Source organism: Biomphalaria glabrata, chromosome 10 (assembly GCF_947242115.1).
Source record: "Biomphalaria glabrata chromosome 10, xgBioGlab47.1, whole genome shotgun sequence".
In the NCBI taxonomy this organism is placed as follows: Eukaryota; Metazoa; Mollusca; class Gastropoda; family Planorbidae; genus Biomphalaria; species Biomphalaria glabrata.
In genome coordinates, this window is record NC_074720.1 from 24,655,658 (window position 1) to 24,672,138 (window position 16,481).

General features: G+C 35.4%; 1 protein-coding gene across 2 annotated transcripts in view; it reads left to right on the forward strand.

The window, feature by feature from the left end:
• Positions 1 to 16,481, forward strand: part of LOC106071499 (putative ammonium transporter 1) — a 153,830-nt gene that overhangs the window by 44,215 nt on the left and 93,134 nt on the right. For both annotated transcript variants that reach the window (XM_056043297.1, XM_056043298.1), the window contains 3 exons: positions 6,099 to 6,205; positions 6,964 to 7,101; positions 13,522 to 13,688. In XM_056043297.1, the coding sequence (XP_055899272.1) occupies positions 6,099 to 6,205; positions 6,964 to 7,101; positions 13,522 to 13,688 (412 nt within the window). The remainder of the gene's footprint in view (positions 1 to 6,098; positions 6,206 to 6,963; positions 7,102 to 13,521; positions 13,689 to 16,481) is intronic.

Below are 16,481 nucleotides of genomic sequence, written 5' to 3' on the forward strand. Positions count from 1 at the left end.
CAAAGATGGACAATTTTTGTGTATTTTCAGTATCACTAAATCAAATATGTTTATAAAATGTACAGGAAATGTTTACAACAAATATAAATAATAGTTAAAGGTGTTTTTTCTGGTCAACTAGCTGCTAAAATTAATAGAAAACATTTCTGTTCGTTTATAAAGGCTAATAATGCACTTTGTATGTAAATGTCACGCACATTTTTTTAAAATAAACTTTTTATGCCGGGTAACGTCGCAACATTCTATGGTGCTAAATCAATTCCTTAAACCTTTTTTTAAAAATCAGATTTTATTTATTTTTTGTATAGTGCCCCTCATCCGAATAAAAGAAGCTTATTTTTGTGCGTTTTGTCTGTTGGTCGGTCTGTCCGTCACGATTAGATTAACAAATAACACTAAAGGAAGGCTATTGTAAATCTGATTTAACCATTAATTTTTCATTCACGAATATTGCAATAGTTTTAAGTATCTATAATAGATTGTTCCGGATGTTTTGTGAAAAACAAATCAATGCCAGCGAATATTTTTTTTTGCTCTTCTAACTTATATAAGATTTTATTTCCATGCTTAAACGTTGCAATAAACACATGATCTTTAATACATTGTTCCGGTATTTTAATGTAAATAGCATATAAATGCTAAATAAAAATATCTATACCGATTTATATTTCAATAACTATAAAGTTGTTCCGGATATTGTTTTCTAAAAAATAAATTATGTCAAATGATTGTTTGAAATCGCATTATTGACTAATATTACACTTATATTCTTTGAAACTATGTTGCTGTAGTTTATTTATCCATATCAACTGTTCCGAATTTTTAACTTAAAACAAATTTATGTCAAATGACTTTATTTTTTTCAAAAATATCGACAATAGGTTGTTCAGGATTTTAAAATAAGAAAGTAATTTACTAAAAACGATTATTGAAAATCACTTTTTATTTTATTTTACAGTTAATTTTCTTGCCGAAACATAATAAAAGTTGTTTAATCGGTAAAGAATGTTCCGGATTTTGTTTCGAAATGATTGAAATCCCTCTTCTAATAAATAAAGAAATAAATTTCTCTTTTACGAAAATTGGTTGTTCCGGATTCTTTATGAAAGATATTTTAACTCTATTTATGTAAAATCGCACTTCTCTCTTACACTACATTTAACTTTCTAGCTAAAACGTTAGAAAATCTTATTATCGTTAATATTATGTTCCGAATTTTTAAGGAAAACAACTTCCTAACACCAAAGTATGGTTTGAAAATCTCTCCATAAGGCTATGGTACATCTAATTTTCATAACAGACCATCCTACAAATTTAATTAATGGTATCTCACTATACATACATAAACATCCGGTACAATCTATTATAGAAACTTAAAACTAATGCAATGTTTCGGAAGGGAAATTAAATTTTAATCAGATTTTCAATTAACTTTTAGTCATTTTTTTTCTCGCTATTAACATGACGGACAGACAGACTGACAGACAAAACAGAAAAAGCGTCTTTAATCCCTTTATATATATGTTATATACATATTTAGTCTAACTGGCCCATCAAATGAAATGCTAAAAGAACTCACTCGGTGCACCAATGTCTATGAACCCTCATCTCGTATAGAAGACATTTTTTTAGTCTAACTAGGACGTGTGGAATTTTTTCCTTTGACGTCATATGGACTCCATATTATGGAGTTAATTCTTTAAATAAAATGCTAAAAGAAATCACTCGGTGCACCAATGTCTATGAACCCTCAACAAGCTGCTCGTATAGATGATATTTTTTAGTCTAACTAGGCCGTGTGACGTATTGGATTTTTTTCCTCTGACGTCATATGAAATAAATTCTTTAAATGAAATGCTAAAACAACTCGGTATAGTAATGTTTATTAAACCTCGTAATGTGACTCGCATTTTAAAAATACAATAGCTAGATATAGATCTAATCTAGATTTTTTATACTAGATCTAGATTTTTTTTTAAACACTAGAACTAGATTTTTAACACTAGATCTAGATTTTTTTTTTACACTAGGGCTAGATTTTTTAAAACTAGATTTAAGTTCTAATTAAAATCATTGTAGAATCTAGATCTAGAATTTCTTGGTCTAGTTTAGAATGTTTGTTGTTTTACATGTTTCGGATGTTCCTTCAGAGTTGTAGTGCAAACCTCCCTCAGGACGACGGGGGATGGGAGCGGGTAGGGTTTGAACCTGGGACCATCGATGAATCCAAACGACAGTCCAGCGCGCAAACCGCACTACCCGACAGCCATGATTTAGACTAAAAAAAATTTTTACAACGTCAAATGAATCTTTGAAACATTATTACTTTTAACAATCAAAACAAAATCACGTCTTGGATATTCCTTGCGAATATGCGGATCCGACAGGGATCCGTCTCCCACGGGGGCCGCCTCTGAGTTTGTGTGTCAACACAAACTCTCTTTGTAATCTTGTTATATTTAAAATACATATCGTCGCACATACATATATACCAATATTACACACCGGCTACGCATGTTAAACCCCTGGACATTTTACAATACCTTTATTCAAGTCATAACTTCATGGAACCTGGATCCGGGAAACTAGATCCAGCAGAAACGTGGAAATGGCGCATCATTTTCAAGGGAAGTTGATAACCGTCTGGCTAGGGCCAGTAGTGCTTTTGGACGAGTTTGGCGGAATAAATCGCTCCGCCTGCCTACTATCAATGTCTACCAAGCTGTGGTTCTCTCAACCCTTTAATATGGATGTGAGACATGGACATTATACAGAAAGCAACTAAGACTTCTTGAACGCCTTCACCAAAGATGCTTGCGGTTCATCATGGACACACGGTGGCAAGACAGCACTACAATCTAGAAAAAGCGATGTCCTTGTGAACGTCGGTATGGACAGTATAGAGGGACTTCTTATGGTCCGATAGCTACGCTGGGCAGGGAACGTATTCCGTATGGGGGACAAACGTATGCCAAAGGCAGTCCTTTTTGGTGAGCTGAAAGGGGATCAACGTAACAGAGTTGCTCCACGGAAACGCTTTAAAGACCAGCTTAGGCACCTACTTGCCTTAGCTGACAGAAGAGAGCACCTGGTTGCATGCGGCTGCAGAGCGACACAGCTGGAGGTCACTCACAAAGGCCGCGGGATACACATTTGAGACCAAAAGAAAATCTGCTGCCGAGGACAGACGCAGACGGCGAAAAGAAAATCTTAATCTACCACCGGCACACAATGGTTATGCTTGCTTTGGATGTGGCAAAATATGTAGGCCACACCTGGGGCTGCGAAGCCACGGGAAATACTGCATTCCTCACTAATCTACGGAAAAGAAAAGTCTAATATATATAGAAATGGAGATCTTTAAACACTACAAAAAATGTGAAAATTTTTGTTAAAGCTGTAACAGTGCGTTGTTTTGTAAAGAAGTGGGGTTGTTGTTTTTCAACCCTAACCTATGTAACATATAATTAAATGTTTAGATCTAGATCTAGCACGGTAGAAACTAATCTAGAAAGATTTAGGTAATCAATCTATTTAAATGTACATAAGATTAAAATCACAGACGTGAATTATTTCGATCTAGGATTTTCGAAATATTATCTCAATGGAAACAAACATATATTTGCGTGCATATATAGTTCTGTGATTAATAGCCTATTCTATTAAAAATTCATTCGCAAAATGGTTTTGCATTATTTCTAAAATTTGAAAACTAAAGATCATTATTTTTATAAGACAGAAAATATCGATTTTTCTAGATTTGGGGCGACTTCCTTTACAACATGGAAAAGAGTTACTTACATAACAATCTCTAAATATAGATCTGTGATCTGATCATTATCGGATAAGAAATAGTTTCCGTTTTCCAGTCTAGGTATACTATATATAGGCGAAGCCGGACGTTTTGGCGCAGCCGTAAAGGCGCGACCATTTTTTGGCGCAGCCATTTTGGCGCTAAGGCGTTTTGGCGCGAAATGTTTAAATCATATTGTTTATGTTCATTGAATTAATTCTTTCAACATTATTGATACTTAAAATGTTTTTTATGTGTGTTTGTGTCTAACGTATTTTTCATGTAGAGAACAAGAGATTAATTTGTCCATTATTTTTGGTTAGAAAAATTTCGTGCAAATTTAAATGGAATAGAAATGATTTGTTTTATTTGTAATACCATCAACTAAAAAAAAAGAAAAATGATAAATGTCATCATGTGCGTTTCACTCACCTGACGTTTAGTTTATGGGGGGTGGGAGAAGTAGGTTAATATCATGGTCCCAAGAAAAACAAAAAAACAACTTTAAAACCCCAAAAAAGCTTATACAAAGTGCAATTGTATCAATTAGTTTGTTAGTTAGATATATGGACCAGTTCGGAAAAAAAAGCGGTTGGGAGGGGAAAAGAATAAAGGGAGATATCAGGGTGGATTTTACCTCATTAAATTTTTATTAAAAGCATGTACAAACGTAAACAGATATATCGATGCAATGTTTCGTTGACACAAAGAATGGCGAATTGAGTGTATTTATGGTATCCCAGCTCTATAGTTCAACTATGCTCGGTGTAAGTCTAGGTCTTCAGTTGTTCGTTTTTATCTGCGTCAAGAAAAGATGTTTCATCCAAAGCACCGTTACGCAAAATAGTTTGTCCACTAAAGTTATCTCTTTAAAAGTTTCTTACCTTGTGAGGATATTAAACTAATGTCATACTTTTAAAAAATTTCTTTTGAAAATAAAGATCAATGGATTTAATCCAATGTGGTTGGCAGAACTCATATATATATTAGGGGGGAGAGGGACGCATGTCATTATCAGGTAGGGCTCTGTTACCCTTTATATGTGTTGCTGGCGTAGTTGGCTGCGATGATTTTAAGATCTCTAGCTTTTAAGTCTTCTATTACTTCTGCTTTGCGAATGTCTTTAGAGCTCACTAATTGCACAACAGACACAATGCACTAAATATACGGAGTGACACACTGGTAGCAGACGATACAGTTATTGAATATAAAATAATAATACACAGGCAAGTCCAGCCATTAGGCTCAATAAATAAGCAAACAATATTTCAAGAATCAATTGTAAGATCCAACATCAAATACATTTCACAATGATATTTACTAACACTACAATCTATGCAATAGAATGCCTTAAAACATACATCCTTCCTCTCTGAGGAACACGTAACAACTGCGCACGTCTGACCACATGGCCAGATTCAGACCGAGACTCTCACGTGAAACATGAACACTAAGTGTTCTTATTGAACACTGATCAATGCATGTCGCAGTGATTCTGAAACAATGCCATGACAGGCTCTGACTTATTATATATTTATGAAATAATCAAAACTTTGTTAAAATACCATTTGGTGGATTGTACTAAACATACAATAATATAGTAGAGTGAAATAAACTCGTATATAAAAGTTACGTGTTTCTTAAATTGTAGTCAGAATTTGTCGCGCCAAAACGGCCCGCGCCAAAACGTCACGTACCGATATATGGGTCTGTGCCTTGAAGTTGCTGTTCCTTTAGTATAGTCCCATGGTCAAATGAATAAATAGATGTTCAGGAACATTTTGTGCACCGTCTTCTAAGTCTGGATCTATAGGCTAATCATAAGAATTAGTAGATTTACTCATTCGCTTAACTAGGATTTGTTCCGCGGGAAGGAAGGGGGGGGGGAATAAGGGCGGGGTAGGGGTAAAAAATGCTTCAGTCTTTAAAAAATCTATCATTCATTAGTTATAAAGAGCAAAATTATCGTTCTTACTAAGGTTGCTCGGCTGTATAAAGAAGAGATTGTCTTTTCTCTTAAAAAGAATGTTTTAAAAAAATTGTACTTATCCTATAAAATCTGTAATTGATAATACAGGTCTCATATTGTATAAATTGAGATTAATTTTATGAATGCCATTTAGTGTGACACATATTGTGTAAGTACATCTGACCCAAAAAGGCCGCTTACTCAGAAAATCCTTAGTTTACATTTTTTATTTAAATTTGTATATTATTTGTATATACACTATCTTCTCACTTAGCAATAAAGCATGGTCTTCATCCAAATAATTTTGTTTATAATGTCAGTATATTCCTTTCTCAGGATGTATCTATCCGGTTGTTACTCATTGGGGTTGGGCTTATGATGGATGGCTATTCAGAGGTCATACATTTTATATCGATGGACAGGCTGTCAAAGTGAAATATGAGGTAACATTTCTAGTAGAGATCATAGAGATATAGAAGTAAAGTGAGCTCCCTTTCAGGCCTCACCATCTGTGGGACCAATGATGTAAAAGTTCATTTGTTTCTAGGTTTGACGATCGATTCATGAATGTTTTGTTCATCCCAATGTACATTTACTTCTTGATAGTAACAATGACTACAGTATATCACTATTTATCTGTGAATAACGAGAATCAATAGTGCAATCTAATTTCACCATATTCTTCATTTTAAAATGTTAAAATATATCTTATGACCTGTGATGAACTTCAACTAGCTTCAGGAGAGAGTGATCTACAATTATATTCCGTAGTGCCTTGGCAAGAAACTGCAGACACATTCCCCCTAAGCTCTCGTCTCGAAGACACTCATACAAGCTACCCCTTACTGTTAATCTTTGACACCCCGCAGTGACACGACACGGGAATCTTAATTTTGTCATTTTCTGTATTGCCATTCAGCCTCCACCAATGTTTGTCTCATTATATGGACACATCGCTTCAAGACTACATCAGCATTATCCGAGTTCCATGATGTCAACCATTTCTCGTTAACCCACTCTCCTATTATGCATTTTGACTTGCATCGCTTACCAAACGGTGAATCCAGAGGGGCCGCCTATGAATGTGTGAAAATACCTATAGTTACTCATGTTATCTAATTTTTGTATTTTTAATGCCGTTATTTTACATTATATATATATATATATATGTGTGTTGGAAATATTTCTGTCTCACGTTCAGGATTTCGGAGGCAGCAGTATGGTACATTTAGTTGGAGGAACTTCAGCTTTCGTTGCCACATTGTTTTTAGGTCCACGTTTAGGAAGATTTCAAAAGGAAACAGGAAATGTTATCTATATTAAAGGACATTCTGTAGCGGTAAGATATTTGAAATAATAATAATAATAATAATAATAATAATAATAATAATAATAATAATAATAATAATAATAATAATCTACGCAAATATGACCCCGAAGCAACCCATCTGAACCTACACAATGCTGATGTCAATGTCGGTTTGGACGACGTAAGGCATGAGATTCGCCAATTTTTAAGGAAAAAACCTCCACGGAAAATTCCCAGCTTTATTACATGGGAACAACATTGACAAGACTGCTTCCTTAACATGGCTCAAAGCAGGTCATCTCTACCCTGAAACAGAAGGCTTTGTTACAGCAATACAGGACAGAGTAATTAGGACAAAAAATTACGAGAAGCATATCCTAAAACTCAATGTTGTCGACAAATGCCCAAAATGTGGAAATGTGGGTGAGTCGATTGAGCACATTATGGCAGGATGTCCAGCCCTATCAGAATCAGCCTACCTAGGTGGCCATAACCAAGTTGCAAAGTTAATACACCAACACTTGGCTTTGACACACAATTTGATAGATAAGGACACTCCTCCTTATTATAAATACTCTCCACAAGAGGTTCTCGAGTCTATTGAACAGCAGGAACATCTGCTGTACTGGGATAGGCCTATTCTGACCGACAAAACGGTAGATTTCAATCGCCCTGATCTTCGAAGGCTATCCTTATTATATATACAAGACATATATTACCCGCGGTCCGCAGGTCTTTATTTGCGTATCACGGTCGATATAGTCACTGAGAGTGTTTTGTAAACAATTAAACGAAATAATAATGTTATAAGTAAAGCGAATGCGGAATGCGTTAATGTAATAATAGTATGAATGGAGCTCTAAAAATAGCTAATCGACTTCAATGCATTTTAAAAAAAACATTTGCTTGTGGGCCTACATATATTTGATTAAATTTGAAATGAATAGACTTAGTTTTGTATGTTTATGTGTTAAGGTATAAAGCAGATCTTGAGTTAGACATAGATCTAGATCTAGACTAATCTAGAGTTAAAATTGGCTTGGATATAGTTTATTCTGCGCGTGCGATTGCGTGACCTTTTTAATTAGATGTACGCGAATGAATGAAACTATTAGAACGAATGTATGAAAAATGCTTTAGAAAAACGAATTTAAATGTTAATTTGATTAAAATATTAAATAAATGGACTATAATTAGTATGTTTAAGTGTTAAAGTATAAAACTATCTTTGCGAAGAGAAGTTCTATCATCTTAGAGTTGTCTTAGTGTTTTAGATCTAGGAATAAAGAGATGTGTAACATTTCGGGTAATGTCTAATGAAAGAATGTACGTCAGGAATTCTAAATTCGCAGATATAAGGAACGAATTTATGTAAAAATGCTTTGAAACACAAATTTGAAGGTTAATTTTATTACATAAGGAAATCAATAGACTATATTTTTTATTTTCATGTGTCAAAGTGAAAAACGCAAAGTGTAGTTTTAAAGATTAGATCTAGATCCTTTCGATCTTTTCTCATGTAAACATGGCCTAGATTGATGAAGTTATAATGCTTTCATAGAGTTGGTCAACTTGTTTTTTTTTAGGGTCTTCAGTTTCTTTTAGGGCTACAATACATACACTACGGTCTAAGTTAGTAACAAAGGAACATTTATGCCAAGTTTTATCAACATTGGTCAAACGGTTTTGATTTCTATTCAGGACATACATACATACGCATTACATTCTACTTTATAGTATATATATACATTTTATTTCGAAAACGGCTCAAACGATTTTCTTTAAAATTTCAACGTATATGTGTATAAATGAGAAAAAAATTCTCAACTCATTGAGAAGGGGAAAACTCGAGGTCGATCGTTATATCAGTTTGAAAATGTTTCATTATCGAAAAATTAATTTTGGCTAGATTGTTTTATGAATGAAAAATTTTCCATGACGTCAAAAGGAAAAAAAAACTTGACACGCTTACGTCACTGGCTTATTGCAGTACACTAAAACATTTCTTTGCAAACATGAACAAGTTTTAATGAATCAATAGACCTAATTAAACATTTTCGCACCATCTTATTGTAAGTTCTATTAGCCTTGTCAACAAAGTAAAAGCCACCTACACGGCTCTCCGCAATTAAAGTGTAAAAAATGTCTTTGGTAAATAAATAGATGTCATTTACAGATATTCTTTTCTATACAAATGACTAAATATTGACAGTTTAGATAGCTTAGAATAATTAACATAGTCCTACTATGCAGGTTGTAGGCGCGGTGGCTGAGCGGTAAAGCGCTTGGCTTCCAAACCGAGGGTCTCGGGTTCCAATCCTGGTGTAGACTGGGATTTTTTATTTCGGAATCTTTGGGTGCCTGACATGAGTTGGGGAAAAGTAAAGGCGGTTGGTCTTGGTTCTGGCCACATGACACCCTTGTTAACCGTAGGCCACAGAAACAGATTACCTTTACATCATCTGCCCTATAGACGACAAGGTCTGAAAGGGAAACTTTACTTTTTTTTTACTATGCAGGTTAATTTTTTTTCTGGTAAATTATTAGAATGTGTTCAATCTTGTGCCCCATACCCCAACCAAGGAATGGTCATAACATAGCTTCTCTACGCCTTACTTGCTCACACTGACATGAACTTCAGCACGCGATCAATGAATAAGTGTACGTTGCCGCCTCTTTTGGTTTAACCATAACCTCTGAAAAATGGAAGTCATGTTCCGGAATTCACCCAATAAAATCAGCTCAGCCACAAAGATCATCGTGAATTGACGTGAATGAAGACACGCGGTAGACAACTTCACAAATCTGGAAAACATAGTATCAAATGACGCATTGCTTTTAAGGGAGGTTGATAAGCGTCTGATCAGTGCCAGTAGTACTTTTGGACGCCTCCAAGCAAGAGTGTGGCGAAATAAATTGTTCCACCTGCCTATAAAATCAGTGTCTACCAAACAGTGGTTCTCTTTACCTCTCTAAGTGGATCTGAGACATGGGTACTTTACAGAAAGCAACTAAGAATTCTTGAACGCTTTCATGCACACCATCATGGACATACGGTGGCTAGACCGCACTACAAACAGCGATGTTTTAGAGAACACCTGTATGAACTTCTTATAGTCCGACAGTCACGCTGGGCAGGGCACGTATCCAGTATGAGGCTCTAACATCTGCCAAAGGCTTTTTAGTGAGCTTTAAGATGTTCGGCATAACAGAGTTGCTCAAAGGGAAACGCTTCTTTACAGTACTAATGAAATGCTTTTAAGTCTCTTAGGGAAAAATGCGCTGTTTTTGTTTGTTAAAAAATGTATGTCTTACCCAATAACGCAGAGATTTAGCATCATTTGATGTTTCGTACTAAAGCCATAATTAATATACTTATTGCAATATTAAATGTCTGAACGTAACCATTTGAGAGGTTACACTGTAAAGACTTTCTACCAACCAAAAATAGGCCAATAGTTTAACGCAAAAGATTCAATGTGAACTTTGTTTTTCTAGATTACTTGGGGACTTTCTATTCGAATTGCCATGTATACATGTACAATGTCATTTAGAAATAAAAGAACACAAAAGCAACACTACAGATTAGTAGTCTTTACCCGATCTCTCATTTTCATCATTAAAAAAAAGTTTCTAAAATAAGTTCGGGTAAATATTTTTCCTTAATAAATTATTCCTCCGAGCGAGGTTCGGTTACCTGGTTCTAACTTTAAAAAATAAACAAAATGTACATTCACACCAGACTCACTCATAATTTACACGCGAAAAGTTTATATTAGATTGTTTCTATTTAATGATTTGATTGCCAGGGAAACAAAAGAGTTTTTGTGTCTGTTTGTCTTAGGACTTAGATACAGTCATTAGATAGTTTATACCAGTGATCTTCAACCTTTTTTGGCCAACCGCCCCCTTTTCATATTTTTTCTTTTAAAAAATCCACCAGCGCCCCCTCTAATAAAAAATACTGATAAAAAAGCTAAATTTGAATAAAATATCATCTATTTATAAATTTTCATGCTGTCAATAACAGTTCGTTAATTTCCTAGCCATTATAAAAAATTATGTCAAATAACTTGCAGTAATTACATACAAATACAAAAATTAATCTTATTGTCATGACTGTTATTGAATAATCCCGTTTAAGTTATTGAATAATAGAGCCAACTACATTTAGGTATAAATTTAGTTTTATATAAATATTATTATTGCTGAATTCACTAAAATAAAATTATGCTAATGGGAAACTTGTGCCTCCTGAAGTCTAACAATATTAGAAATGTCAGGCTTTAAATTAGCCAAAGCAAGGTGAATCACACCGCCAATGTCTCCTCTGGTATGTTCCTATCAAGACTTATAACACACATTCGAGTCCGTAAGGCTGCTCGGCTTTTCACACACAAGAACTTCTTAACGCTTTAGTAACTCGTTTATTTACAGGTTGGTCGTAGAGTCTTCTACACTCAGCGTTTAGTTTGTTCAAATTTTAACAAGATGTTGACTGTGTTTCACAAGTTACATGGTGAATAGTGAATAGATCTGGATTTCTTTATTCTATATTACTTATGAAGCCTTTGTAGCGTCCAACCAATGATGGTGCCCTATATGTCGCAATAAGGAACACAATTTTGAAATACTATTTCATCACCCCATTGTGCCCCCCTCCGCACGTTTGGCTCCAAGCGCTCCCAAATTTCACGGTATCGCCCCCTCCTCCCCCCCCACCATTGAAGACCACTGGTTTATAGTCTGAACAGTGTTTAAAATCTGGTAACTATGTATTTTAATCAATATTATATTTATAGTTATTTATTTTTTAGTTTGAAAATTTATAACGGTCAAACTAGAGTTTTCCCCATGTGGCCAACGATCTAATAATTATTTTCTAAGCAATATACATCAATTGATAAATTTATAAGAAATTCGTTAGAGCCGTTTTTTTGTGATCAGCGTTCCAGATTCCTGGTTCTAGGTTCCATGAAGATCTGACTTGACCAGAGATATTGTAGAAAAATACTCATATAAACTACTATAAACTTTCTTGCATTTATGTTTTCAAAAAATGGCTTGCATTTTTTTTTAAAATTCAAAACGACGGTTCGCTTTCAGAAGACCAAAATAGACTTTGCATGAAAACCTTGCGAACCACAAAATATTGTGAAATACATCTTGCATAGCCCTTGAGATCTAAAAGTGACATACGAACAGACTACACAAAATGAATAGCGTTTTTTACCCGTCCAGGGGCCCCTAAAAATTAACTGATGCGATAAGTATAAGGTTGTAATTTATTGTTCTTTTTTTTGTGTGGGCTTTTGTTGTTAAAAAGCTCTAATATGGTTTAAAAAGCTGAAACCAGACGTTCACTCCAATAGTTTAGAAGTTAAAGCATATTAACAGTATTTTTTTATTCATTCATTTTTTCCTCGTTACCTCGTTTATATCAACTTACTTTCTGTCTGATCAAAATCTGTTCAAGATTAATGACATGATGAATTCAAACCAACTGTTACTATTGCACGCAATATAAGCCAAGTTTTTAAAAAGTAGTTTTACAATTTCTCTTATCAGATTAATGTAAATCGTGGTTGAGAAGCTAAGTACGCTTGAACTTATTAGGTTGGCTACCTATGAAAGGGGCTCGAGGCTCGACACCCGACTCGTGCAGAGTTTACTGAGCGCCCAAAGGCAGCACGGAAAACCTTCTCCCAGATACCCCCCCTCCCACTGGTCCACTAATGTATTATTATTGCAAGTTCTTCATGGATAGAAAAAGGTGGTCGGATACGTATCTCGAAAACGGCTATAACGATTTTCCTAGAAAATTGACAGTTTGTAAGTGATAAGAATAACTAGCTAATTGACCACACAAGGAAAACTATTGTAACTATCTTGTCCAATTAAATTTGGTCTGAAAGACTAGACAATCATTAACAAATACGTTAGTCAATAATCTACAAAATTTAGAAAATCTAAATCGACCACCTGCGGACAATGGTTATGCTTGTCCTGGATGTGGCAAAATATGTAGGACACAGCTAGGGCTGCGCAGCCACGGGAAATACTGCACTCCTCACTAATCTTCGGACTCGAAGACAAGCCTTAGTATTCAATATTCATGTATTCTTTAAAGCCTTAGCTAAATCAATAGACGTTCACGGTCATGTTGCGCAGTCTTCACTCTACCTAACACCACACTGAAAACCTCACTACTATTCGTCTTGATTCATTAGTCTAGTCTAGACTAGTGTCTTTTAATGTTGCTTTGTCTGGATCTATATCACCAAACTAGAATTGTTTCTACTTTTAGATTTATACCTGCGTTTCATTCATTAGTTATTCAGAGCGAAGTAATCATTACACAAAAAGTCATCAGCTTCATAAAGAAGGAATTGTCTTTTTAAAAAAATGATTCTATATATTTTATTTGTTTATATTTCACTTGTTTTTCAGCTTTGCACGATTGGTATCTTTGTTTTGCTGTTTGGATTCATGGCACTGAATGCTGGAGCCCAACATCATATAAGTCATCCTGGTGATGCATCTGTTATAAGCCTTGCTGTGTTTAACACATTAGTAGCTGCCAGTGTTGGGGGCTTTACATCACTATTTTCTCATAGGTAGTATGTGTTGTTTACATTTTGAATGACCAATGCACCATATACATTTTCATTCCTACTTAATAATTTTCTATTTTAAAAAATGCCTATGCTTGGCATTTGTAGATTTTTTGCATTATTTTGTCACATGCACTGAGATATCCCTTTGCTTAAAAATTATTTACAGTCCATTCAATTAATGATTTGTCATTTATCTTGATTTTTACTACTCCTCTTATTAGCTTGCAAACTCTTCATGGCTGAAAACTAGAACCTGGACGGATATTTCGAAAACGGCTTTCACGATTTTCCCATAAATTTGAATGTTTATGTATATTTTTAGGGGAAAATTACTAATTGGCCTCACACTAAAAAATTTGGTCTGATCATTATAATTTTCAAAATATAATCATCTTAAAATTAAATTTGGCTTTTTAGAGTAAATACTGATAAACTTTAATTCATCAACGAGTTAAAAACAATAAAAGGAAAAAAGGAAAATAGAAAAAAATCATACGTACGCTATTTAGAAGTTTTGCAAAATGTTCATTATATAGCTATTTACTATACATGTCGGTATCCGGCTCCGGACGAATATCTTATTTTACTATCCGGCCATATCCGGCTCCGGCCGAACATCAATAAATTATGTACGGTGCACCCCTAATATATATATATATATATATATATATATATATATATATATATATATATATATATATATATATATATATATATATATATATTGTTATAAACCTGGTGGTGGCACAGATGGGGGTAGTGGTGTGAGTGTAGTCAGCCGACGCAAATCGCCCCAGGCCAGCGCTAGACGAGCGGTCAACCGTGACGAGTTACGACGGTCAGCCGAGTCGAGTGTCAACTGGACGGTTCGGGAAGGATCGCCGTCGTGAACAGAGCTCAGGGGCGTCACGAGAATTGTAGTCATCTGACCACCTCGAAACGTCGAGCGGCGTTCTGTCCGGTTCGAGTAGGGACCCTATATAAGAGCGGAGGTGACGCAGTCAAGACGGTTCAGAGCCCGGTTCACTACAGTCCGGTCGACTACAGCACAGTTCAGCGGTGTGGTTCTGTACGGAGCATTACGACGGTTCAGTGCGGAGTACTTTCAAGTACAGTTGAGACGACTGGCGTCTTGATCTTGATCTGTGATCGAGTCCGACACAACGAGCCTAGTGTGTGAAGTCAGTCCTGAACTGTTGAACCCAGTGCAAGCCCGGAACGAGACGGAGAGGCCAGTGCAAGAGTTGATACGGCGGTACGGCTATTAACAGGAGAGATATTTGTACAGTGTACGTGTTGCCAATTGTACAGTATTGGCTGTTATTTATTCAACTATTAAAGCGTTACGTTACTTTGGAGCCCTGAGTTGTCAGGTTCTTTAAGTTGGTGGTGTATGGTGCAGTTTGCAGAGAGCTTGGATAGCGAGATTCGTAACAATATATATATATATATATATATATATATATATATGTCATGGGCGTAGCCATAATTTTTTTTCGGGGGGGGGGTTTGGGCGAAAAAAAATGCACAATTTCTGATATTGAAAGAAAACAAAATGCATATTCTGAGGTATCTACAGTGCATATTCCTGCTATTAAAAAGTTTTATTTTCAAAAACCTAAAGTGCTATTCTTACTTAGACCCCCCCCCCCCCGCGCCGTTCGGCGCATTTGGCGTCAAGCTGTTTCCACAAAATCTATTACTGGTAATGTCTGAAGCCTCTTCCCACCTGCTCTGAGGACCTCCATGAATGTGTGGCGCCGAGTTGTACTAGGATGTCATCGCAACTCTTCTTATGCGTAATTCATTTTGTCGGAGAACATGTCCCGCAAACCTCATGCGACGCTCTGTCACAATCTTACTACGGTGTCGACTCCCAGTTCGGCCTAGGATTTCCTTGATTTACACCTGATCTCTATAACTGACTCCTAAAATCTATCTTAGCCATCTTTGTTGAGCCACATTTAGTGTTTTTCAATTTCGGCACTTTATTAATTGAGCCCCGCCACTGGTAGAAATGTGTAACCTCTCTTGCATGCGCTCTTGGAATTAAGGAAGTTTTATCTTCAAAATCATCTGTTGGGGGTTTTAAACTAAAAAATTTCTGGAGTTATGGTTTTTTTTTTAAATTCAAAACTCCATTTAGCTACGGTCATAGAATTTAGTAACTGTAGTTTGCTTTAGAATAATATTGAAGATAGATGTTTTCCACCTCAAAACGCTCTGTAGGGGGATTTTAAAACTCAAAACCATCTGGAGGGGTTTTAAACTTTAAAAAAAGCCATCTGTAGGAGAGGGATTTAAACTCAAAACCCCCAATTGTCTTGGCTACGCTCAAATAATTTTAGTGTGTAATTTGCTTTTTTTATATTGAAGAGGTATTTTTTAGCATCAAACCACTCTGAAAAGGGGTTTAAACTCAAACTCCTTTTGGCAACGCTCATATCATTTTTAGTGCGTAATTTGCTTTTTTCTTACATTGAAGATGTAATTTTTAGCTTCAAACCCCGCTTGCTGGGGGTTTTAACTCAAAACCCATTTGGCTACGTTCATAGATTTCTGAGTGTGTAATTTTTTTTTTATATTGAAGATGTATTTTTTAGCTTCAAACTCCACTGGAGGGGAGTTTAAACTCAAAACTCCTTTGAGTACACTCATAACATGAGTGTATAAATTGCTTTGTTTTTAATATTAAAGAGGTATTTTTTACCTTGAAATCCCGCTGAAAGGGGGTTTTAACTCAAAACTGAGTCAAAACCCATTTAGCTACGCTCATATCATTATGCGTAATTA